This window comes from Chinchilla lanigera, unplaced genomic scaffold, assembly GCF_000276665.1.
Source record: "Chinchilla lanigera isolate Chin_1 unplaced genomic scaffold, ChiLan1.0 scaffold00013, whole genome shotgun sequence".
NCBI classification, from domain to species: domain Eukaryota; kingdom Metazoa; phylum Chordata; class Mammalia; order Rodentia; family Chinchillidae; genus Chinchilla; species Chinchilla lanigera.
In genome coordinates, this window is record NW_004955414.1 from 20,367,343 (window position 1) to 20,394,007 (window position 26,665).

Here is a 26,665-nt window from a genome sequence, read left to right on the forward strand (position 1 = left end):
ATATATTGTGTTAAGTTTATCACTCATTCAATACATAGTAAAGTCAGCTGAAAAAACATTTGAATGGGTTTAGCCCTGGGACTTTACATACATTCTGTCATAAATTCTCACACCAGCTCTGCAGTGTTGGTACCATATGTTTCCTCTATGTTACTGATTAGCAAACTGAGGCATGAGGAATTAAGGGATTAATTGAAGTTTGCCTGTAACTCAAGTTTATAGGGCTACAGATTTCATGATTTAAACCCATCTGCTTTACTTTTTTATTAAGTTTATTGACAATTTAGATACACATAATGATCACGCTTATCCTAGGGAATTTATGTCTGTTTATGACACATCTTGATTCCTCTTTTTTTCCCAGTTCCCTGACCTCCCTTCAACCTCTTTTCCCCTCCTTGACAATTTCTTTTTCTTTACTTATTGTTTTATGCTGTATTTTCACAGCTTTCTGCATTTTATAGAAATCTTCCAGAAACAAGTCTTAAGATTTTAAAATTATCTTCTTTTATAAACTTTTAAAAAGTTTCTGTAGTTCTGTAATATAAGCTCTTTATTCTGACATTATGCTTTTTTTCCTCTATTATAATTTGTTGCCTTTTCTTAAACTTCTTAGACTTTCTGATGATTTTTATTTTCTTTTTTTTCTGAATTATGGAGTAGTTTATTTAAATAACTTGTTTTCAACCTTTCCTTAGTTCCTAAGATAGGTGTGTGAGGCTAGAAATTTATTTACAGGTCCATTTTAAGCTACATCTACAAATGTTTAATGTGTCAGGGAAGAAATGGCATCGAGACCAAATATATAAGGTCTTTATGATGGAAAAGAAAGAAAACTGTGAGCCTTCTTCTGTGGGGAGTATGAGTGAGAAAGGCATAGTGGTATCCCCCATAGCAGTGATGGTGAACCTTTTAGAGATCAGGTACCCAAACTGCAACCCCAAACCCACTTATTTAATGCAAAGTGACAACACTGCAATTAAACCTCAGTATTGAGTTTTACTGACCTTATAACACCTTTTAAAAAAATTAATGAAGTGTATTGGTACACTTTTTTTGTTTGTTTTTTGTTGTTGTTGTTGTTTTTCTTCCGGTACCAGGAATCGAACTCATGACCTTGTGCTTGCCTGGCAGGTGCTTTGCTGCTGAGCTAAATCCCCAGCCCCCTATTGGTACACTTTAGATATACACTGTAATCACATTCATCATAACGAATTTATACCTGTACACAACGTATCTTGATTCTTCTTTTTTTCCCATGCCCCTACCCTCCCTTCAATCCCTCTTCTCCTAATTTACCAAAATTTTGTTTCCATTTTTTCCTTCTTTTCTCATTTTTTGTTTTAAGAGTAAAAGACAATAACATGGGCTATAGGTTCGTCATCACTGGCCTACAGAGAAATCAGATAAAACTTGTATGCACATAATTGTTAAAATTTTAATAATTTATTGTTTATCTATATACCATGGTTTCATCAGATTTATTCCTTTTTGGGAAAATTTATAATAGGCAAAATTTATATTGTGTATTGTAAGTTCAGAAATGCTTTTATGCTCCTAAAGTCAATGAGCTACATGTTGCTATAAGGGAAAATTTTTCTACAATATATAAAATAAAACACAAAGGTATTTTTTTTCATCAGGATGTATTTTGTAATGTTCCAATTTTGTCTCTCCCTCTATTGGTCTTACTGTTCTCATGTCAGAAGATTTTTGACAAAAGGAGAGAGTAAGGTGCAGTATTTTGAAACTGAATATTATAGGAGACACAGGAAGTCATAAATTTTACTATGAAAATTTTCTCCTCTTTTGAGATCTTAAGAGTATTTTAGTCCTTGTTACTATCTTACATGAAGGATATAAAGAACTGAGCTTGTACTAGAGATCTTAAAATCCTATTTTAAGGCAGGAGTGGTAGATTACAATACCAGAGAGATATTTTGTATGACATTATAGACAATGTATACTTCAAATACTGATTCAAATCAGGAGAATAAATGAAGACTATTTTTCTTCAAGCTATAACTACACTTGGTGTTACTCAAAAGGGAATCTAATAAGGCTTCCAAATTCCAACTGAGCATTCTCATTTTTAAAATCTTTTGTAACTGTAACTTTATTGAGTACAGAGATTCTTTTCTAATCTCATATATGGTTCTCTTCCCTCTCCCTTATCACACATGGAGTAGTTTCTACACAATATTTCTACCCTAAGCTTGTGTCATACCTCATTAACTTCACAAAGTTGTGCTCTGGACTTGATGCCTTTTATATTTTTATTTGCTATACATTATGCTTAGTCAAGTAATCTCCTCTTCTAAGAATTTTATATGTTTACATCAGTGTCTGTATAGCCTCTTGGGTATGACTCTGTAATAATTGTTCTGATTTATTATTGCTATTATTTAATTTTATGTCTCTGTTAGTAGACATACAAGCTGTTTGAGAAGGCAGGGATGTTTCATATGTGCTCTTGTGTTATCATCCCTAAGAAAATGCCTGGTATGATGAATAAAGTGTGGAAGGAAGGGGAAAGAGAGGAAGGAAACAAGCGTGTCTATCCAGACCACTTCATGGTCAGACAATCTACTTTATGTTTGGAAACACCTTTATGAAAGCCTTACGGATTTGTTTGGTCTTCACGCTGTATATGATGGGGTTCAGCACTGGGGGAAAGAGGAAATGGAGATTTGACATCAGTGTGTGGACATAGGGAGGAGCATTATGGCCAAAGCGATGTACCAAAGCTAGGATGATCCAGGGGAGGTAGAAGATCACAACAGCACCGATATGACAGACACAGGTGCCAAAGGCCTTTTGCCTCTCTTCTGGGGAGGCAATGCTGAGGATGGACTTGATGATGAGCACATAGGAGAGGAAAATGCAGGGGATATCTATTCCTGATGTCAGAATGAGAGCAACTAAGCCACAGATGCTGTTGACCTTGACACTTGAGCAAGAGCACCTAATCACATCAGGGTGGTAGCAATAGGAGTGGGAAAGCACATTAGGGCCACAGAAAGACAGACGCTTAAGGAGCAGGAGCAGGGGCATCAGGTTGACCAGCATTCGTACAAATATCACCAGCCCGGCTTTGATGATTCGAGAGTTAGTTAAAATCACAGCATATCTCAGGGGATTGCAGATGGCAACGAAGCGGTCGAAAGCCATGGCCAGAAGCACAGAGGATTCCATGAGTGTGAATCCATGTAGGAAGAACATCTGCACAATGCATCCATCGAGGCTGATGACCCTGGCATTGAACCAGAGGACACTCAGTGTGGTGGGAAGAGAAGAAAGGGTGATGCCCATGTCAGTGGCAGACAGCATGGAGAGGAAATAGTACATGGGCTCATGGAGAGTGGGATCTGTCACCACCACATAGAGGATAGTGCCGTTCCCCAGGAGGGCCATCACACAGAGGCAGCAAAAAGGGATGGAAAACCAGATGTGGAAGGCTTCTAACCCAGGAACTCCAGTTAAGAAGAAAGTAGTGGGAGTTGAATTAGCAGTAGAGAGCATGGTGATCTGAATGAAAGCTCGCTCCCCTTCAGTAAGTTCCTGCAATAATACATTCACTGAGTCAAAGCTACTTTTGCCAGGCATTTTGATCCTTGTTTTACTGATTACACATCGCATAGCCCTTATGGCTACCTTAGAATCAGTTCCTATCTGTCATTTTCATTTTGAAGTAACAGAAAAGAGATTCAGTTTGGTTAAGTTAACTGATTAAATACAAGGAAACACAATGGAAATACAAGGAAACACAAGGAAATACAAGTTTTTCTGCTCCAAAGCTGTTGTTTGTCTGAATATACAACACTTAGCACATGCTGTAAGTGGCAGGGCTGCAACTAGAGTTAGTGAAGGCTTGGTGGAAAATACAAAAAGGGTGACAGAAGGTTTAGCAAACAGAAAAACAACATTTTTACGCAAAAATCAAAGTTAACAGAAAGCTCTGTGACAAACAAAACATCAAAATTCTGACAAAAGACCAGAGGTCTGTGTAAACCATGTTACAGTTGAAGGCAAGTGATAAAAAGTGTGTCTCTATGCACATATTTTTACATATATTTTAATATTTTTTCTGTAACAGAAAAGTATGTGAAAAAAAATTAAATTTGAAAGTATTTAGATTGACCTCAAATATTCTTTAAATTTTAATGTTTTATAGTCATCAAAATAGATTTTATTATAATTTGACTGTAACTGAAGTTAATTAAAATAACCTGTAGTTAATTAAAAATAATTTAGAATTCTCATTTACTCAAGAGAAAATTTCAAATGTAGCAGTTCTCTCAACTGAAAATGAGATGAGCACAAAAGCAGAGGTTAAAAATATTATCGATGGAACTGCTTCTATGAAAGATGGGGTCATAGTTTTCTGTCCCTATTAGGCTCCTATGTGAATTGGCATGGCAGTGGTGTTTGTATTAAATTTTGTTACTTTATTAACTATGGAATAAAAAGATAATACTTTAAGAAAACTTATTGATTAAAATAGTATTTCTCATGATTGGGGAGGCTTTTGGTGTCCCCTTAATAGTTAAAAATGGCATGAGGTCTATCTACTTCCCTTGCCATGCTCCTGACCCTTGGCAGTTTATCCTTGCTATGTTTCATTATGTTGGCATGAATGAAGCCCAAAAGAATTTTCCTGACTCTGAATTATGGAGATATCATTTAATTCTCATTTTTATTTTAAACATTCTTGTTTAAAGTCAAACTTTATTGTTCCCAAATTTTCCTCATTTCCTCTTGGTCCCTATTATTTCTCAAAGCCTAGATAAGCAGAAGAGAGATTCCTCCTTTTTTCAGATTTCCACTCCAGCTTCTCCCAATTGCTCAGGACCTGGTCTTTCTCTCACACATCTGCCCCTTTCTTCCTCATGTCCTTCCTTACCTGCTATCCACAGGAACAAGAAGCTACTTAATCCTCACAGAACCCTATGAAAAAGAAAAGAAGTGAAAACACACAAATTTAGATACAATATAAAGGCAGCCTGGCAGATGGAATGACTTTCTGAGACACTTGGTAGGAGAGAATCTTATACCAGCTCTTTCTGGCAGGAGAAAGGCAGCATTTAAATGGCTTTTCCCAGGTGACTGAATAATCAAGAATAAAATCTTTGGCCTCAATGGGGCCCCTTAACTCAACACACAAAAATAATTAATCTATTTCTTCCAGAGCAAGATACATTTGAATGAAACCTTTTTAGAGGGACATTCTTGCTCAGATTTTCACCAAGTATTTTCTACTCTGTAAAGACTTCAGTCTATTAGGGGAAAAGGAAAGAAAACAATGTAGCTGAATATTTAACACAGCCCAACACAAGGAGGGATTTACTACATATATTATCTAATATTATTACTTTAGGGTCCCATTTCTTTCCTTGCATTAAAAGAAAGGCTCATTAAAGTGAACAGAGGTAAGCACATAATATTGTTTAATCATATAAGCAAGAAGAAAAAGGAGCAGAAGAAAACCAAAAAAGCATGTAAATGAATTTTCAATAAGTAGAATTTCTTGGTACTTTCTGAAATAAAAATATAAATATTGAGCAGCTGATGGCTTCTTTAATTAACAAATTTACTTTAGTTTAATAATTATAATGGATATTTACTATGTGATGCCCTGAGATAGCACTGGGACCTAGTAGCAAGGGAAACAGACACATTGAACTTCAACTTGCTTTTGTAGATAGATCTGAATGATGAATAAGCTATTGCCACAAGTACTTAATTTGAGATGTAATCAATTATTAGAAATATATTTTCTTTCTTCTTTTTTGTTTTTTTTTCTGGTACCGGGAACTGAACTCATGACCTTGTGCTTGCCAGGCAGGCACTGTGCCGCTGAGCTAAATCCCCAGCCCCTAGAAATATATATTTAGTTAATAATATGTTTTAGGAAAAGAAAAATGTTGCAATGATTGCACATGTTGATTGAGAAATACATTCTTAATACATAAACTTTAAGAACAGATGCATATTAGATATTAAGATACTATTATTTGGTTTTATATGAAGAATTGCTCATTTATATGAATTTCATAATAACTGCATTATTACTGGAAATAAACATCTTTTTATAATGTAGCCATTATTAACCTTTATTGAACACTAGCATCAACTAGGAAGCTTTTGAAAAATATACAACATTCACCCTAAACCCATTAAATTATCCTTGGACTTTAGTCTCATTTGATTTTTATGTAGAGTGCAGGTTGAGAATCACTGTCAAAATGTAAGAATACTAGGATAGCATTCTGGAGAGTTTTCATATTAGTTTTTCCAAAATCTTCTAAATCCTTGGAATATGTGATAAATTTCTCCAGTTTCCTCAGATGTACAGTGAAGGTGAGGATGAAGTATAGAAGATGAAAAGTAAGTGGAACAAAAATTATCTTAAAAACTCTTTTGACCTCATTCGCTGAAAGATGAATCAGTAGATAGCCAAGTATTCCCTTGTATATAGATGCCACATTTTCTTTATCCACTACTCTGTTGATGGGTATACATGCTGCTTCCAGGATTTAGCTATTATGAATTATACTTTCATAAACATTGGTATGCATACATAGCTGTAATAGGATGTCTTAAGCTCTTTGGAGAAAATACCTAAAAGGGGACAGCTGGGTCATATGGACTTTCTAATTTTAGTTCTTTGAGAGATCTCTATACTGATTTCCATTTTAATGGAAATGTATTAGTTTACTTTCCCACCAAAAATGTATTAGTTTACTTTCCCACCAAAAATGTAGGAGGGTTCCTTTTTCATGACAGCCTTTCCAGCATTTGTTATTTTTTGATTCTGCAATGATTGCTGTTCTTTGCTATGTAAGATGGAATCTTAGCATTGTTTTAATCTGGGTTTCTCTAATGGCCAGAGATGTTGAACATTTGTCATGTATTTGTCAGTCACTTTTACTTCTCTGTGAAGTGTCTGTTCATTTTACTTGCCCATTTTTTGAGTGGGTCTTTTATTTAGGAGGTCTATATCTTTGAGTTCTTTATATATTTTAGATATTAATCCTCTGTTGGAGGAATAGCTGGCAAATTTTTTTGCCTTTGTGTAGTTTTTCTCTTCAGCCTAATTGATTCCAAAGTTTTTTAATTTGATATAATCCTCCTTGCTGATTCCTGCTGCTACTTCTTGTGCAATTGTAGTTAGACTTAGAATATCCTTTCCTACACCTATGACTTCTAGGATTTTACCTATTTATTTTCCAATAGATTCAATGCTTCTGTCATAATGTTTAGATCCTTGATCCACTTTGAATGCCCTTTGACTTTTGACATTACTGTTAATCTTTAAATTTCACTTCATAGGTAAAAGCTAACCCTGTATATGAAGTACTTCTGTGTAGATATGATGATAAATACAGATGATTCTCTGTATGATAAATGCGTCTGTGTTGGCCAGGTATTTGTCTTTTAAAATGCAAAGGTAAACAAAGCAGCTTGCCATGGGTTTACAGATTTGTTTTGTGTGTCCTTAATGCCATCGGGACAAACTTCTTTGGCCAAAAATAGACATGCCCATGCAATTTGTATTCCAAGCAATGCCACTCTGACAATTAAAGGATTAACTGTTAGATAAAAAGTAATACATTCCACTTTATTTTCAAAATATTTCATTATTCTTATTGGGATGTAGCTCAGTGCTGGAGCACATGTTGTACCATACACAAGACTCTGGGTCCAATACACAGCTCTGCCTAAAAAGATATTCTTCCAAGACAAAATTGGACAGGTAATTACATCCTCAATATTTTGTTATCAGATAAAAACTGATAATTTATAGATTACATTGTAAAATTGTTATTCTTTACCATAAAATGCATAGCCAAATATATATTTTGAATGATAATAAGAAAAGTTTGATGATCTTGGTATAATACTGTAAATTATAACTACTGTGTTGCCCCAAATGTTGTGTATACATTGAAAGAAGATTGTCTTACTAGCTAAACTTTCCTCAGAGTTTTAACCATAGATGCTGTGAGTCTTTTGCCATCCACAGTTTTGACTATTCTCTAAAGCACTTGTACCAGGACTCATAAAAACTACTATAACAATACTGTTAACTGCTTTCTCATAAAATTAAACATTTGCTCCTGTTAGTTGTGTTTTGTGTTTTCCCTCTAAAACTTCATAATCATTGTCTGGCCTTCTGGTGTTCAGCAACTGAGGACTGGAAACCCAAAAGAGGAGTTTCAGAACTGCTTCTCAAAGTGCCAAGAATGATGGGTTAAATGTCTTTGAAGCAAGGGGGAATATTGTGAGCAGGATTTGTGGCAATGCATCCTTTACTGTAATAAATTTTTGAAATTAAAAGAAAAGAATTTTAAAATGTTTCACTTATGAGTTGTCTTTGAACTTTGACCCTTGGTTGGAATAGTTGAATGCTTACATTTATCCCACAGTGTGTGCTAGGTCCAGTACAAAACAATTTAGTAAGATACTTTCTCAAAAGAAAAAAAGGGGCTGGGCACAAACTCAGTGTGAAGCTCCTAGATTCAATCCCCAGGACATCCAGTCCCCCCCTCCCCGCAACACACAGAGTAGCCTCATTTCTTTGAACTTGAGATCATTCTTGAATCATTACTTTTTATTTTTTTATTTTTTGGTTTTTCTCCGGTACTGGGAACTGAACTCACGACCTTGCGTTTGCCAGGCAGGCGCTTTTGCCGCTGAGCTAAATCCCCAGCCCCTGAATCATTAATTTTTAAAATATTATCATAAAAATCTTTTCTGCCCTGTTACAGTTCCTAGATTTTGCTCTTTTTTTTTTCAACTTATGTTCTTTTATTTATCTTGTGAGTTTCTGAAAAGTAGATTTACCCTGTGGCTATAATTTCTGTATAGTGCAAGAAATGAAGAGACAATGATGAACTGAGCATTTCAAGAAAATCTGAACTCTACACTTGTGCCCAGGAAAAGTATGGTGTTTTTTCATTATCTTAATGCCTATGTCCAGATAAGACCTGCGGATTTAATGTCTAGGAAAGAATTCCACAAGAATGGTGAAACCGTGACAATGGATGCTTGTTACATTCCTCCACAGAGTTGCTTTGAAATCCTCTTCTTGCTGCACCTTTGGAAACTCTTCATTTTAGATGGCAGCAAAACAGGAAAAGGCGTAACTCTTGCGTTATCAACAATCACACCACTAAACAAATTAATTTATATTTTTTGCCCTTATTGTTGTCTCACACATCAGATTTCAGACTTGTTGAGTGGTAAAAAGTACATTTATTGATCCTTGAATTTATATTTATACTACTCCCCACGAGGCCAACCACAAAGTACCACTGTAGTGCAGGTGTAAAACAAATCCACTAGAAAAAAAAATTCTCATTTGCAGGGTTTACCAATTCCCATGGTAAAAATATTCTGATTATGGTCATCTTAGTTACTGATTTGACACCGTTGAACACAAAGTCTAAAGGGATGCATGCAACATGGCCTTTGCAAGGTGATACATCCAGTGCTGGGTTCAGCACACTGCAGTCCCCACTTTTTGTTGGATTCCTGGAGCACCCCTTGTATCTATCACCACTTTCCCATGACTCCCACCAGGCTTCTGTCTCCATTTTCCTCTGAACTTTTTCTATCATTTTATGCAACTCATTTTTGAAAAATACTTTTTGCCTTTCTCTGATATCAATATAGTTACCACGAGTCCCTTTTCAGGAAATGCGCATGTGGGATCTTGATCTGTGTAACTGCTTATAGAATGAGAACCATCAATTCTTTACCTTATTTGTTTGATAGAGAAAGGGAGCCAGGCAGTCTTTCATGGAATTCTTGAAACCTGAAATTTTATGGAAAATCATGTGTTTATCTTTAATTTTTCTGTGGAGAGGGGAACATAGATTTAATTAAATTTCTAATTTTTCTGTATTTTGTACAGAAAAAACACAAGAACCTCTGTTCAGAATTTCCTTGCATTTTACTTCATAATCATGCCTAGTTCTGCAAAGTTCACATTTATTATATTAAATAAGCAAATATACCCAATTTCTGAACATTTTCCTTTGTTCCTACAGCACTGGATAGTGACTTATGCTTACATGGCATGAAGTCTATTTCTATATTTTGCTTTAGAGGTTATTCATAAGTAAGAAAGTGAATGTATATGTTAAGGAGGCCACCACACTTTTAAGGACATGATGTAGATTCCCAGAGATGCAGGTTTACTTTTGATGCTTTGGCATTGTGTAGTACACTTTTGAATGGATGACATCTGAGATACAGACATCTGGGATTAAAATTTCAATGAGGATTCATGTTGTGTGAACTACATATCTCCAGAGCTCACTTTTTCACTAGTACATATTTCAATTATTATGAATGATATATATTTCAGTGGGCTTATTTTATTTGTATGTAGATTATGTTTTAAAAGTAGTTAGTATATCTACTGTGAAGCAACTGAGAAATGTTAGTTGCTATGAATATTATTTTAACACTTCATTACTATAAAATTACAGGGGCTGCAGATATAGCTCAGCAGCACAAACACCTGCTTGGCAAGTGCAAGGTCCTGAGTTCAATTCCTGGTATCAGGAAAAAAAAGCTAAGTAAACGTATAATATTACAATTTTCCTTACTAGATTGCAAGCTTCATGCTAGCTGTGACCTAAAAGAGTATCTATTGACTACTGTTAAATTTCCCTTACTTGGTGTCAAAATTCTCAAATTATCATACTCTTATGACAGAAAACAAAATCATATTTATTAAATATTATTAAATAAATGAACAAATTCAATTGACAATAATTTACTGGACTGCTTTTTTCAATGCCTTTTTTTTTTTGGTTTTGGTTTTTCTCTGGTACCGGGAACCGAACTCATGACCTTGTGCTTTCCAGGCAGACGCTTTGCCGCTGAGCTAAATCCCCAGCCCCTGGACTGCTTTTTTTTACAATGAAAATAACTTACAACTGACTTCTCTAATCTTAATAATCTCTACTTATTTTGTAAGGAGCACAGTAAATACAACCTTGTGGATATGTCTTGTTTTTACACTATAGATGATGGGGTTGAGCGCAGGGAGCAAAAGCAGGCATACATTGGTCATTATCAAATGGACCACTTTGGGAAATGACCAACTATAGCAATAAATCAAAGACAGGCTTATCATGGGATGTAAAATACAGCAACTGCTCCAATGTGGGAGACACAGGTGCTGAAGACCTTGTATCTTTCTTCTGGAGAAGTGATATTGAAGACCTAAAGTGAATAATCAAGATATAAGACAGGGTGATGCATGGTATATCTACTCCTGTAGTCAGGAAGAGATCAACTAATCCACAGACGCTATTTGCCTGAGTATCTGAACATGCTAATTTAATCACTCTGGATGATAGCAGTGTGAGTGGGAAAGGACATTCATTCTGTAGAAAGAGAGAGCCTTAAAGAGCAAAAGCAGTGGTGTTAGCGTGGTCACAGTACGTAAAATCATGAAGAGACCCATCTGAATGGTTCTGAAGCTAGGGAGATCTGTAGTGTATCTGAGAGGGTTACAGATTGCCACATAGTGGTCAAAAGCCATAATCACTAGCCCCCCAGATTCCATTACAGTGAATTGATGAAGAAAAAACATCTGCGTGATGCAAGCATCTAGACTGATTTTCCTTGCATCAAACCACAGAATACCCAAAGTTGTAGACATGGTAGAAAGAGTCAGGCCCAGATCTGTGGCTGACAGCATGGAGAGGAAATAGAACATGGGCTCATGGAGGCTGTGCTGGGTGACGATGATGAAGAGGATGATGCTGTTCCCAGAGAGGGCAACGGCATAAAGACAACAAAACGGAACAGAGATCCAGGCATGGGCAGACTGGAAGCCAGGAATGGCAGTCAGCAAGAAGGTTGGAGATTTAGATGTCAAGTTGCTGAGTATCTTCATGTTCTCTTGGATTTGTCTTTGAAATGTTCACATGCTGTAGAAGAAACAAGTGATAATATCATAGACAATATATTTACTTATTTTAGTAAGAGAGTTTCCAGTGAAATACGTAATGTCTCTATCTTTGAGTTAAACCTACAGGTTTATTGAGTTGGTATTTATTTAGCATTCTTAGTTAGGGACATTAACTAAAGATATAAGTGTTTTACCCTGAAACCGAGAAGGTATGTTTAGTTAATACTGCATTTTAATTATAATTTTTCTTACTAATAAGCATTTAATCCCCATCAGTGTGAAGAAAAATTTATATTGAGAAGTAAGAAGAAAATTTTGCAGTGGGAAGGGGAACTAAGGGATGAGGAATGGAAGGAAGGCAAAAGGACAATAAAAAAGAATAGAAGAAAAAATAAAAAGCAAGCAACAAAGCTTTTGTAAGTTGGAATGGGAAGGAAGGTTGAAAGGAAGGAAGAGGAATTGGGAAAAAATATCCAGATATATTATGTGCAGGTACAAATTCCCTGTGAGGAATATGATTATTATGTATATCAAAGATGTATGAAGAAAATTAATTTTAAAAAATCAGTGCAGTCAATTTTGAATGTACATTGTTGTTCAATGAACAAGACAAATCAACTCAAAGACATACATAAGTCAGCAGTGGCTATTTGTACATAAATTTTTAGGCACAGATGTTCTTATTTTCCAGTAATATAGGTTTGAAAGTTATCTTTGCATGGGTATCACTTTAATCCAACAGTGTGGGTGAACAGACTCAGAGAGTAGATTTATAAGACAAGTCAATGAAGAATTGGTAGGAGATTTTGGAAAGAACTATATTCATTAAAAATGATGAAAGTAGGGGCCGAGGAGATAGCTCAGCTACAGAGTGCTTGCCTGGCAAGCACAAGGTCCTGAGTTTGATTCCTGGTTCTAAAAAAAAGAAAGAAAAATGATGAAAGCAGACAGCTTTACAGGAACCATAAGAATCAGAGAACGTGAACTCATGACTGGGTTTTACCTGAACAACAGGTCAAATTTACTGAGCAGTCAAGGCTAGGGAGGATTAAAACATTAAAATTTAATTTAGAGTATATTAGTGACTCTGAAAAAGCAGTTGAACTTGAAGGAGGAAAATTGCAACTTGCCACAGTGACTCAGCTAATAATAGCAAAGCAAGAAATAGCAATAGGGTGTATTTTATTTCCAGAAAATTGGGAATGAAGGCAAGGTGACAAATAAACCAAGATTAAAGTATTGTGTAGTGTTAAAAATTTTTAAAGCATAAAAGTCTCAGAGAAATAGATAAATTTATCAATAGAAGTACAGGTACACTAGATAGTGAGAGACTGAATATGTGGAATAAGGAGAATTAATTGATACATGAGTCTTTTAAAAAGTAGTAAGTTCTTGAACATAGGTCATGATAGTAATTAACCTCAAATAGAGAAAGGCTAACACTGCATTGACAGTGACAAATGGGTAGTTTGATGAAGAGTGGTGTGAAGGAATTATTAACCAATATCTCCGTGAATCGCTAAAGAGTAATGTACCGTTACTGAAGAAGTATAGTCAGGATAGGGTAGAGATTTCCACTACACAGGACATGAAAGTGACAGGTGCTCTGGACGTACAGATATAGGATAGAATCTTCAATTAATTTCTAAAATCTTTGTAAACAGTAATTTTCATTGTTAAAATAAATTCTAGGAAGACAAAATTAAATGATGGCAATAATGCTTATCATAATCTTAGTACTTTTCTACCAAGTACTTTTCTACCAAGCTTGGACCATACCACAGATCATCTGATTCTGTAGTGCCCTTCTTGCTCTTTTGCTGCATCTAGGGCAATACCGGCGTACTTTCTAGAAACTTTGAGAAACAGGATGATGGCTGAGGGCTAGTTCCCTCAGTAGCTGCTGCTTGAGCCATACTATGCCTGATGAGTCAATAAATAAACAATGTAGGTTAGCTCCATAAACTTATAACCCTGTGAAGTGAGAGATCCAAAAGAACTTTTAAAGTGGTTTATTCATTTTTAAAACTTCTACATAAGACTGCTGTAGAGCACAGTATTCATAAATTAAGCATTTCTCATTTAAAAAATGAATTAGTTATGTACACACTTACCCTATTGGATCAAAATAAAATAAAAAATAATGTTTTCACAACAATCTTAGAAAACAACATTCTCATTAAATATTCACTGATTTAATACATGGAAAAATGATTGCTTTCTCATGATGGCTGACATAGATCCAAATTTTAAGCAAGTTTTTATTATCTAGAACATCATTCACTTGCTTAATTACACCAAGCAAGTGATTGGAATGATTGTCTTTCCTCTTTCTTCCGGTAGGTTGTGGCCTCTGGGATACGTGTTAATGAAATGCCTTTCTGATGTGCGGTAAGATCCTGGCTAACGGTCTTCATCATGTCATCTGGCAATTGGAACTGTTGTGAGTCTCTGGCTCCAGGTTTACAGATCTTTGCCACAACGCCCTTGCATAACCCTGTCCCTGATCTGCTTGGTCCTAACTCCATAGATGATGGGGTTGAGCATGGGAGGCACCAGTAGGTAGACGTTAGCAAACATGATGTGTACCACTCGGGGCACGTGATGGCCAAAGCGATGGGTGAGGAAGGTAAAAAGGGCTGGGATGTAGAAAGCCAGGATAACACAGATGTGAGAAGCACATGTGCCAAAAGCCTTGAAGCGGGCTTCGCCTGAGGGCAACTGCAGAACAGCTCTCAAAATCATCACATAGGAGATACTGATGATCAACATGTCAAAGCCAACCACAGAGAAGGCTACAAAGAGCCCGTACGCACGGTTGACTCTGGTGTCAGCACATAGCAACTTCAGCACAGCCATGTGCTCACAGTATGACTGGGGAATGATGCTGTTGGGGCAGAAGGGCATCCTGGAGATCATGAAGCAGAACGGGCTTACCCACAGCAGCCCTCGCACCACCACAGCCACCCCTAGTTTTACCACCACAGCTGTGGTCAGAATGCTGGAGTGTTGAAGTGGGAAGCAGATGGCCACATAGCGGTCCAAGGCCATAGCCATGAGCACCCCAGACTCTACAGAAGCAAAGGCATGGATGAAGAACACCTGGATGAGGCAGGCATGATATTCAATCTCATGAGCTTGAAACCAGAGGATGGCCAGCATTTTAGGCTGGGTGGAGGAGGACAGGACCAGGTCAGTGATTGCTAGCATGGCTAGAAAGAGGTACATGGGCTGATGCAGTGTGTGATCAGTTCGAATTATATGTAGGATGGTGATATTGCCAACAACAGCCACAACATACATGACACAGAACAGAAAGGCAATGCAAAACTGGGAATTCTCCAGGCCTGGGATTCCAAGCAGGATAAAAGACACAGGATGAGAAGAGTTGTTCTCTCTAACCAACATCAGTGCATGGATAATATGTTCTTTGTCCTGAAGGTAATCTACTTTTTGTAGATTATAACAAAAGGAGAGATATTGTTTATAGATCTTTAGGATTTCACAAGATCTTTTGGATTTCACAATTGCATAATAAAGCAGTTAAGCTCATTCATAAAATGGGACAATTTCAACTACTGTAATTAATAAATTTTTAAATGCTATTCCTTATTATGTTTGAAATTGATGTCATTCACTCTGGGTTAAAACAGTGGCTTCAATTTTACTTGTTTCTTAAGTAATAAGAGCTTTCTTGAAAGTAGAATCTGTTAAGGAGGGGAAAATAATCATGATGAAAAGTGTCATATTTTATGCTCTTCAATTCTTTTTCACTACCAAATATTTAAATGTGTTTTACTGTCCAAATTGGTCCACTTTTTCCTCAGTTAAATCATTTGGACAACTTTTCTGGATAGGAAAGCAGTGTATCCTAAATACCATATAAATTTATGCAATGATTTTGAGTTAGAAATTTATGTAATGATTTTGAGAGTACAATGGTTCTCTTGAGGGGTTATGCATGAAGATAAGAACAACTGCACACTCGCACTCAAACAAATTATGTTTAGTGTAATACTCCTCCTATATTAGAGGTGTAGAAACATTTTTTTCAAAGTCAGAATATGAATACAATATTTTAGACTCTGTGGGCCACAAAGCAACCAGTTTATTAAGAGACTGTAGTGCAAAAGCAGCCATAGTTATTACATAAATGTACGTCTGTGGCTTTGTTCCAATAAAATTTTATTTAGAAAAACAGACCAACAGCTGCTTTTGACCTGCAGGCTACAGTTGACCAAGGGATGTCCTAGACTAGATGGTTAGCTTTATGGGGTCAGTATTAAACACTGTGCTATTTCTAGCACCTCTTTGCTGAGTGCAGATGAAGACCTTGCTAAATATTTGTTTAAAAAATAACAAATTAAATCATTAGCCCATGAAAATAGACTAAAGAACTGATTTAAAATATCCTAAAATGTCATGATGGAGCTATCTATCTTAACCTTATTTTGTGCCATACACACAAGATGGTTATACCCATTTTTCACACTAGTGTTTGAGCAGCTGTCAGGCAGTATTCTGTGTGTGTCATCCTGTCTATACTTCCTTTTTCGTTCAGTAGTTTTTCCATATATAAACTCAGTTGTCCCCTTGCCTTGGGTTGAAAACCTTGATTTTGTTTCTTTTTTGTAACATATCATATAGGAAAGAGCAATATACTTTCTGATCTCTGTTCACAAGACTCCTTTTGTGAAATAAGAGTTTTATGTTACCAGACTGAGTGGCTCCTTAAACAGATTTCATTAGGACCCCAAACAGTTTTGGCCTATTCTTGATAGACTACATATTTATAGTTATATGAGAGAAATGGGATCCAGATTCAGTAATTCTTTCTCTGTATCAGAATCTTTACTATTCTTACCAAATAATATTTCTAACAAAACAAAAGTCACAAAACCTCAAAACACCACTGCTGTGTAGAATATGGTAAGAATTCATAAACACATGTTATTTGCTTTCCCAAGGTCTGTGCTTTGTCTAGATTCCCAGGCCTGATGTTTCCAAACAGTTTTATATTCTCCACTTGAACCCGAGTGTTTCTATTTACCTACCCGGTTCCCCTCCATGTAACCCTCACCTGGTGGGACACAGTCACTGAGGCTAAGGGCCACTTGACAAAGGATACTGAGAGCCCCCTTATTCCTGTATCAGGCAGAGGAAGAGGTGTTGACTACAGCTCTACTTTTTCAATGCATGCAATGATCTCTGATGAATGTGGACATTGCTATTTTTGAGATACAGTGTGATGGGCTCCCAAATTTTATTGTTTAGAACTTACACAAAAGCTCTATATTCTCCTTTGTGAATAAGAAAAGGTGGTCAGAGTCATTATTTGTCCACAGTCACAAAGTACATAATTGCAAGAGTGCATAACTCCAAGCCCAGGGCTCTTACCAGCATGTGAGGCAGTCTTTGCTAGAGTGAGCGATTGGATTCCCGACCTGGTTGGCTCAAGTATCCATTACCGCCTGATCACAGCAAAGGTGGATGTGGAGAAGAATGCAAAAGTATGCACTGAATTAGAGATAGATGTGCCTCTGGACCCAGGACCCCTGCTACTTCTCTGGACTGAAGTCTCTGGATCAGACTTCAACATCCTATGCTGGCATCTGAGAGACTGTGGTGCTTTCTCTGGGATGGTATCTTTATCGGGTTCTGCCCATGAGCCTTCTTGAAAGACTCCATTGTTTTCTTACAGTTTTTATGGGTAGAGCTCCATTTTCAACCACATTTCAACTTATATTACCTGTTTTTGTAATCTATTTTTTGTCATCCTTTCACAATAATGTATCTCCAAATGCTTTTTCAGAAGACAGAACTCCTTTCTTAAAGTACGTCTCTCAATCTTTCTCATGCATTCTTCTTTCTGTGATTTTCTGCTTTCTGCTTTCTTTTCTTGGGCAGACTAGGGAGAACATGAAAACTACATTTGAAATTGGAGGTGGGGCCCTTGACAGATGCTTCCTTTTACTCTCTGCACTTTCCCTGATGCCCTGTGGAATCTAGTGTCTTCACTGTCAGAAATTCCTTTGTCTTTTCTGCCTATGACTGGGAACTGGACATGTGCAGATTTAAAACTATAAACCATGCTTAGTGGACCAATGTTTGACCAACCTTTGGCCATTTTTGTCCAGCATATTAGCTTTCATCATGGAAATCACAGTTCTTTAGCTAGCTTTTGTGTGGAAAGAGGAAACTGTGTATTCATTACACAATAGGAAAGAGAACAACATACATTCCCTTTTTGCCCCAAACTGGTACAAACACAAGGAAAAGTTTCATTCTTAGAATCCAGAGCTGCTAGACCTCAGAATATATGCCTCACAAAACAGAAAACCCAGCATACCTACTTATTCTATCTACTCTATCCTGCTATTACATACATTTTTCTCTTTTACAAAAGCAAGAACACTTATCAGCATAGTGCATATTGACAGCTTTTCAAATTATGGTGGAACATTAATCAAAATTAAATTTTCTGTTTCAATTTTTTATTTTCCTCAAAATAAAAATCTAGCTTGCAAAAAGTCCCTCCATGTACCTTTTTTTTTTTTTGAGGACACTTAGTTATAAGAACTGTGTTCTCATCTAAGCAGAGTTCCACTTTAAAAATGATACTGGATTTGAATCCAGTGATTGAACTCTGGGCTCTGCTGGACCGCTGTATTTCCACTCCTCATGCAGATATAGTTGTTTCCATTACTCATCTGAACTGCTAAAAGTAGTCAAGAAATAAAGGGTGAAATGGTTTGAGATCTTGTTAAATACTAGTTTTAGAGAAATTTTCTCACAGTGGGGCTCCTAAAAATAAGGTTTAGAGCAGGTAGGGTTCAGATGTAACCACTGGCAGGGAGAGCGTGTGGATAGTGGCAGCACGCTTACCTCCGTGTATCTTCCTGGCAGACAGCATGAAAGCCTTTATTCTGCAGCTCACCTCACAGGAAAGCTCCCTGGACATTGATCTCTGTACCTGGGATTTCCAGGGAGTCCCACTTTTCTGCACACTGTGTTGCTTGGTTTTCAGTTCCCTGGGGATTCTGTGAGTCCTACTGCTCTTTGGAAAGGGCGGAGGTGCCTGGAGTGTAGGAATTACTCACCGTAAGTTTTGCTATTTGACCAACCCAATCACTCCCATTAACAGTGTTAACAAATCTCTGGACTTCAGCCATTGGTAAAGATCTCAGAACAGTGTCTATTTAAAGGACAAACGTGGCCTACCCATGCCCCCAAGCACTGGCGGTCTCCCTCTAAATCCCACTGCCCTGAATTCACATTGGCTTTCTCTGAGAGTAGAGGCTAGAGCCGGAAGCATTAACCCCTAATGTGTCTCTCTCCTCTGTACACTTGAATGCAAATAGGAGATTCAAACATATGTGCAAAATAATGTGCTGTTGGAATTATATGTGAGCTTGTTTGTATATTTGTACCTTTTATTAGTCAGATGCTCTGTCTCATTCCATATATATATATAGTGCAATTTGACAGCATTTTGATGGTATTTCATGTTTGAACTGGGGAAATTGAATGGTATATCAATAAATATGTGAGCTAATAATTGGACTTGCATACAAGTGTGTATATAAACTTGTGTATATCTTGAAGAATAATTATTTAAGTATGCACAGTGATAACATCATTGTGTGAACTGCACTCACTTAATATACTTGCTTTGTGAATGCACCTGCACAGCTACATGTCTGATAGTGAGAGGGCATATCACTCTATATACATGCATATCAATGTGTATACATATAATTTCTGCTTGCTGAGAGTGTTGACTCTCTCGGTGCTGCACTGTGTACTGGAGTAACTGTGGTTCCAAGGACCGTCCTGAGTTTGTGATTTTGTGGAGAGAGGAAAAGGATTCCAGTGAAGATCTTGCTGTTGTTATTTCTAAAAACTTCTTAGGCACTCCTCATTCAAAGCAGCATATATTGTTTAGGGAAAAAAAGCCCCCTCAAATTACTCAGGTTATCCAGTTTACATTAATGAGAATATGGTAGACTGTGATCATCATGCTCACCAAGAATCTGGTATATTTTCAGATATCAGCATGATAAAATCACAAATACATTTTAGGCAGTTTAGCTTACAAAGATATGCAAGTTTCCATTTTATTACGGATCTAGTGAAACTGTACTTGGAATCTAGTTTTATCTCAGATTGCAAATTGTTATTATTTGCCCATTATTTCATTTAATTTTGGCATACTAACTCTCAGTATAATGAATGTCATAGAAAGTTAGCATCTTTTTGCTTTTCTCTCTCTTCTCCTCCCACCTCATTCATTTCCTTAGAGAAAATTTTGTTTGCCAACAAAATGTGGCATCTAGGGTTAAGAACTGTATTTCTTCATTACTGCCTTCTTTACATTTTCCGAAGTCACAGTTCTACCCAGACTCTGTGGAAATTAGCAAATTAAGTTCTAAGTCAAATTAATGATGAAAAAACTTGAAATAGCTCCAGACATATGATTGATTGATTATCAAAGGAAGGAATCAATGCAATTCAGGGACGGAAAAATGTCAGTGGTTTTAGAATAACTAGATACATGTATAAAAAATGGATCGTAACTTGTACTGAAACTTAAAAAAATGCTTATATGAGATGTAATATAAAACTAAAAAGTAGAAAACTTAAGCTAACTTTTAAAAGAATATAGTTTTATGACTTTGGAGGGCAAAAGTTTCTTTTCTTTTCTTTTTTTTTTTTGGTACTGGAAATCTAACTCAGGAGCTTGCACTTACTGGGCAGGTACTTGTGCCATGGAACTGTATCTTTGGCCCCAAAATTTCATCTATAGAATAAAAAAGACATTCACCATAACTGAAAAAGCAGCAAATATATCAAATAAAACTTTGATAGATAACATTAGAAAACAGAAAATAGAGGAAATATTCACAACACATGTATCTGCAAAGGAAGCTCCACAATCAATTAACGAACATACAAGCAACTTATTAAAATATGAAGAAATGGTTTATACAGGCACTTCACAGGGAGAGGCAAATGAATGGCTAATTTACACAGATAATGTGCTCAATATTATCCACTGGGAAATGGAAATTTTAGACTGTGGCAATAGTCTTGTAAAAACTGATTAGTACAGATAAAATGAGTCTTTATAAAAGTAAGTATTTGCAAGAATATGGGAGCACTGTAGCACCCATACATTGATCAATTTAATTGTACACAATCATTTTTCGTATGTGAATCAAATTAGACCTCTTTTTATCAAGAAATTCCACTTTTAGTTGCCCATCCATATGCCAACTCCATACAAGGAAACTAAAAATTATTTACTGCAAACATTTTCCGAAAAAAGTAAGGGAACAAGGCATGGGTGGCAGGGAGAACAAAAGAAGTCCTTTAAATATTTTTATCTGAACATTTTTATTGTTTGGTCCAATATAGTGGATACTATTTTTGCTTCTGTGACCAGGAAGAAAAGCTAGTAGTGTTATTCACTATATTAAACTAAATCTAAAAATTCACAGATAAAATAATTTGAAGCAGAAGTTCTTATAGAATCAATCTATCAAGTCTAGCAAAAAAATGGAAATTTTAGATACCTTAAAATACAAAAAATGATCATTTATGTGTATTTTTCTTCAAAAGAAAATTGGAGCATGTGATTTAACCAATGATATAAGTATCCAAGAGCTCAATCTTAGATAATCAAGGATGAGTTAAATTTATTCATAAGCACTACATAAGGTAGTCCCAGGAAACAGCACATCTGACATGATTTAAGAAGCACAGAGCACAGTAGAAATTTTTACAAAATGCAGCTTCAGAGTAGCAGTGATCTTAGTCTCATTCCAGGGTTTATGGACCAGAATTTTCAGTTTAACAAGGTCCTGAAAATAGATGTGTGCTTTACAAGATTTCTAAGCATTTAATTTATGGAAAAGTACCTACAAATTATTAAGAAGATAATGAAGAAAACTTCTTATTCTGTTTTCAAAGAATAAAAATTTGAATTCCAGTGAAAACATAAAAGCATAGTGAACAGAAAACCCATGACTTGGGAAAAAATTTTAACCAAATGTCCCTCAGATAAAGGATTTCTATTTAGAAAAAATATAAATGATTTTAAAAAATCAGGCTTCCCAAATTCAAAGGTCCAGTTGAAAATGGATATTTGAAATAAATACACACTTCTCAAAGGAAGAGATACAAACAGCAAATAAATATATGAAAAAATGTTCAACATCACTGGTCATTCAAAAAATGCAAAATAAAACAACATTGAGATTTCGTCTCACTCCAGAAAGAATGGCTATCATCAAGAAATCAATCAATAACAAATGCTGGTGGGGTAGTGGGGAAAAGGAGCCCTTCTCCACTGTTGGTGGGAGTGTAGACTGGTGCAACCACTGTGGAAATAAGTGTGGAGATTCCTGAGAAAAATAGGATTGGAGGTCCAATTCAAAGCAGCTATTTCCTTTCTGGGTATTTTTCCAGAAGAACTGAAAACATATTCCAGCGATATATGTACACCCATGTTTATAGCAGCACAATTTGTCATAGCAAAATCTTGGAAACAACCTACATGCCCATCAACCAAGGAGTGGATAAAAAAGATGTGGTATTTTTATACAATGGAGTACTACTCAGCTATAAAGAAAGGTAAATTTGAAGCTTTTATAGGTAAATGACTGCAACTACAGACCATACACATAAGTGAAGTAAACCAAACTCACATGTGTAAACATGGTATTGTCTCCCTAGTATAAGAAACTGAAAGAGTAAGTAAGATCCAACCGGTACAATAGATATTATGAAAGGGAAAGAAATTGCTCAAAAGGGAAAGAACAACTGGGATGGGGGAAAGGAGAAAAGAAGGAAAATATATACATATATGCTAGATATATAGGCAATTATACTACTAATTTGTATTAGAACATTGAAGGAACAATTAGTGCTTATATTGTTTGATCAGTTTTGCATTCCTATATCTTGTAATCTGATCATCTACTTTTTTATTTTAAAAATAAAAGAAGGAAAACATATTAACAAACAGACATCCATTTACAAAATAGCATAAGAACAATACAAGCAATACTGAATTACAGACAAAGTGGTAGGAAATTAACAATTGTTGTTGCATTACATATTGATATCTTCAAAGTGCTTACTCAGGAAAACAAATAGAGACATATAAGATTGATCAGATAAGTAATCATTAACTGTTCTTTTCAGTAAAGCAATAGAAGTCAGCAGTACAACTATGTTAGCTATCCTGTTTGAGGTGCAGCATTAGGCTATTTAGTTGTTCTCTTTCTGTTTTCCTTATGTGTGAGTCTACCACTTTCATTGCATCCCGCAGATTCTGGGAAGTTGTATTTACATTTTCATTTGCTTGTAGGTATTTTTTAATTTCTTCTTTGATTTCTTCTGTGACCCATTAGTTGTTCAAGAGATTGCTATTTAATTTCCAAGTGTTTATGACATTTTTGGAGTTCCTTTTGTTGTTAATTTCCAATTTCATTGCACTGTGGTCAGATAATATGCGTGGGATGATTTCAACTCTTTTGCATTTAGGTAGGTATGCTGTATGGGCTAGAACATGGTCTAATTTAGAGAAAGTCCCATGTGAGCTGAGAAAAATGTGTATTCTGATGTTGTGAGGTGGAACACTCTGTATACATCTACTTAGTCCATTTATTCACAGATTTGGTTCAGATCTGCTATTTCTTTGCTGATTTTTTTGTCCAGTTGACCTATCTCTTTGTGTCAATGTGGTGTTGAGGTCCCCTATTCCAATGGTGTTATTAATTATTTGGGTTTTCATGCCTGTGAGGATTTGCCTTATATAGTTTGGTGCTACGATATTTGGTGCATACATGATTATGATCGTTATCTCTTCCTCTTGCAGTTTTCCCTTGACAAGTATGTAGTGACTTTATCTCTTTTGATTGTTCTCAGTTTGAAATTAACATTGTCTGCTAACATAATAGTTACTCCTGCTTTTTTCTGGGTTCCTATTGCATGGAGAATTGTTTTCCATCCTTTGACTTTCAGTCTATGGATTTCCTTTTGAGTAAAATGTGTTTCCTGTATACAGCATATTGTTGGATTTTTCTTAATCCACTGTGCCAGTCTGTTTCTTTTGACTGGTGAGTTGAGGTCATTTACATTTATGATTATAATTGGTATGTGTTGACTTATCTTTGTCATGTTATTTACTTGCCGCTGGTTTCCTACTTTTTCTACCTGTTTAATTGCTTGCTCTGCTTGAGGGTTCCAACATACTTTGTATTGTTGTTCTTGAAATTGTGGGTTTTTTTTTTTTGTCTAGAATGTCTTTTACTACTCTTTGTAAGGATGATTTGGCACTCATGAAGTTCTTCAGTTGTTCTTTGTCATGGAAATATTTTATTTCTCCATTAAATTTGAAGGATAGTTTGGCAGGGTACATCAGTCTTGGTTGGAAGGTGTTTGGTTTCAGGACCTGTAATACTTCACTCCAAGCTGTTCTCAATTTTTATGTTTGTGTTGAGAAGTCTGCCGTGATTCTGATGGGCTTTCCTTTAGAGGTGATCTATTTATTTTCTCTAGAGGCTTTTAATGTTCTGTTCTTTTCCTGGAAATCTGGGAACTTGACTATTATATGTCTGGGTGTAGTTTTATTTTGGTTATGACGAGTTAGAGTTCTGCATGCCTCATTTATCTGTATTTGAGATTCTGTTTCCATGTTGGGGAAATTTTCTGCTATTATTTCTGCAAATATTCTTTTCATGTCATTCATGTTGCCTCCTGCTCTTTCATTGACTCTTATTAGTCTTACATTATTCCTCTTTGCCTCATCTTGCAGCTGTTGAATTGATTTTTCCTGGTTCCTTATTCATTTTAAGAGATCCTTTCTTTCACGATCGCTAGCTGCCATGCTGTCTTCAAGATCTGAAATTCTATTTTTGACTTCATTCAAGTGGTTTTGGCAGCTTTCAATGGAAGCTTTGATTTCCTGGATGTCTCTTTGAATCTATTTCATGTGTTCTAGTTCATTCCAATATTGTTCATTTCACGCTTCCATCCATTGCCTATGTTCATCTATATTTTATATATTTCTTCTTTAGATGTCCTGACCAATTCTTTCATTATTATTGTCACTTCATTTTTCACCTGAGAGATTATTTCTGATCTGATCTATTCTATGGCCTGATGGAGTTGTTTCTTTACTTCCATTACAATAATTTCAGCAATTTCATGAGTGTGTTTACCAAGTTCTCCTATATTGATGTCTCCTGGACTTGTTCTGAGTGGGGTGGAGTTCTGAGATTGTGTTTTAGTCCTTTCTCTTATCATGTTTGATGCTGGAGGCAAAATGCTCATTCTCCCTCTTCCCTGGCAGCTCAGCCAAGGTTGCTAGTGTCCCTAGTTTTCTTGGTTGTCAGGCTTGCTCTCCAGTGACCATGGAGATGTGCTGCTTAGATTGTGGTCTTCCAGCAGATGGTGCAGTGTACCTCATTCTCCCAGGTCTCAGAATCAAACTGTGATGTCAGTCAATAGCAGACCATCTGATCCAGTGTCCCCTGACAACTCAGGGCACAAGTATGATCCAGAAACGGGCTGCACTGGTGGCACAATCACTGACCAGTGGTCCTATGTCCCCAGGCAATTCAGGGTGCAGCAGAACTGAGACATGAGTCGCAGGATCAGCAGTTCATAGTCCATCTGATTCTGTGTCTCTAGACAGCTCAGGGTGCACACAGGAGCCAGACATGGGCTGCACTGGTGGTCATCCTAGACTGCCTGTGTCTGTGACCTCCAGGAGATCAGGGTTCAAATAAAGCCCAGATGTGAACCACGGTGCCATCAGTTTGTGGACCACCTGCTCTAGTACTTCCGGAAGTGCAGGGCACACAAAGGGAGGGCCCAGACATGAACCTCCGGTGTCATGGGCCTTCTGTGTCAGGATCTCTTGGCTACACTGGGTGCACGGAGGGTGGAGACTGTGATTATCTACTTTGAAGACAGCAATATGCAGTATAATAACCATTGTTAATTTCCTATTATCCTGTTTTGAAATTCTGTATCATTTTTATTTTTTTTTATTTCTCCCTTTAAAAAAAAGTTCTTCCAGACAAACCATGGTCCCAAAAGAATTAAAGTAAATTTGATACAGACTATGGACCATGTAATTGGTATAAAGGGAAAAATCTATTTTCTTTTGATAAATACTTGTGTTCTTTTATGTGAAATGTGCTTAGTGATCAAAGTTAATGTGCCACTTATAAATAATTACATCATATTCTATATTCTTTGCTGTATAAAATTAATCATTTTTCAATCAAAATTTATTTGCTTTTAAAGTTTAAAAACTTACAGGAAACTATGAAGTCAGAGCCATAAAACTATTAAATGTCAATGAATGTTCTTGACAAGGAAACTTTATGCTATAGACAAAAATTCATGAAAGGAAGAAGGAAAGGAAGTGTAAAGCCATTCAATCCCCAACCCCACATATCAGAAGTTAAACTCTAATGGTGATAAAAATAAAAAGGATCATGTTTTAAAGAATATAAAGACAAAAATAATTAAAAGGGAGAAGTAACCATGACTTTGCCATGTTTACATCTAGAGTGAGGCAGCCTCTTGGGACATTGTCATTATCGTGTCACATATGGAGGCCCAAGGGTCTCTGGTAACAGGGCGGGCTACATGCTGGGGTCCTTATAGAGGCCCAGTTCCATGAGCTGCACTACCAGTACTTTCTGAGCA

At 36.3% G+C, this 26,665-nt stretch overlaps 2 protein-coding genes and 1 pseudogene across 2 annotated transcripts; all 3 read right to left on the reverse strand.

Moving 5' to 3' along the window:
• Positions 1-2,586: 2,586 nt before the first annotated feature.
• Positions 2,587-3,522, reverse strand: LOC102024108 (olfactory receptor 51F1-like). The gene has a single exon (XM_005380471.1). The coding sequence runs from the start codon at positions 3,520-3,522 to the stop codon at positions 2,587-2,589; it is 936 nt and encodes a 311-aa protein (XP_005380528.1).
• Positions 3,523-10,981: 7,459 nt separating this feature from the next.
• On the reverse strand, positions 10,982-11,923 carry LOC102018380 (annotated as a pseudogene).
• Positions 11,924-14,398: 2,475 nt separating this feature from the next.
• LOC102024449 (olfactory receptor 52R1) lies at positions 14,399-15,352 on the reverse strand. The gene has a single exon (XM_005380472.2). It carries the CDS (start codon positions 15,341-15,343, stop codon positions 14,399-14,401), a length of 945 nt encoding a protein of 314 aa, XP_005380529.1. The 5' UTR covers positions 15,344-15,352.
• Between the last annotated feature and the right edge of the window lie 11,313 nt (positions 15,353-26,665).

Coding starts and splice junctions, on each gene's coding strand:
- LOC102024108 (XM_005380471.1), bottom strand. CDS start 3,522: ATGCTCTCTACTGCTAATTCAACTCCCACTACTTTCTTCTTAACTGGA.
- LOC102024449 (XM_005380472.2), bottom strand. CDS start 15,343: ATGTTGGTTAGAGAGAACAACTCTTCTCATCCTGTGTCTTTTATCCTG.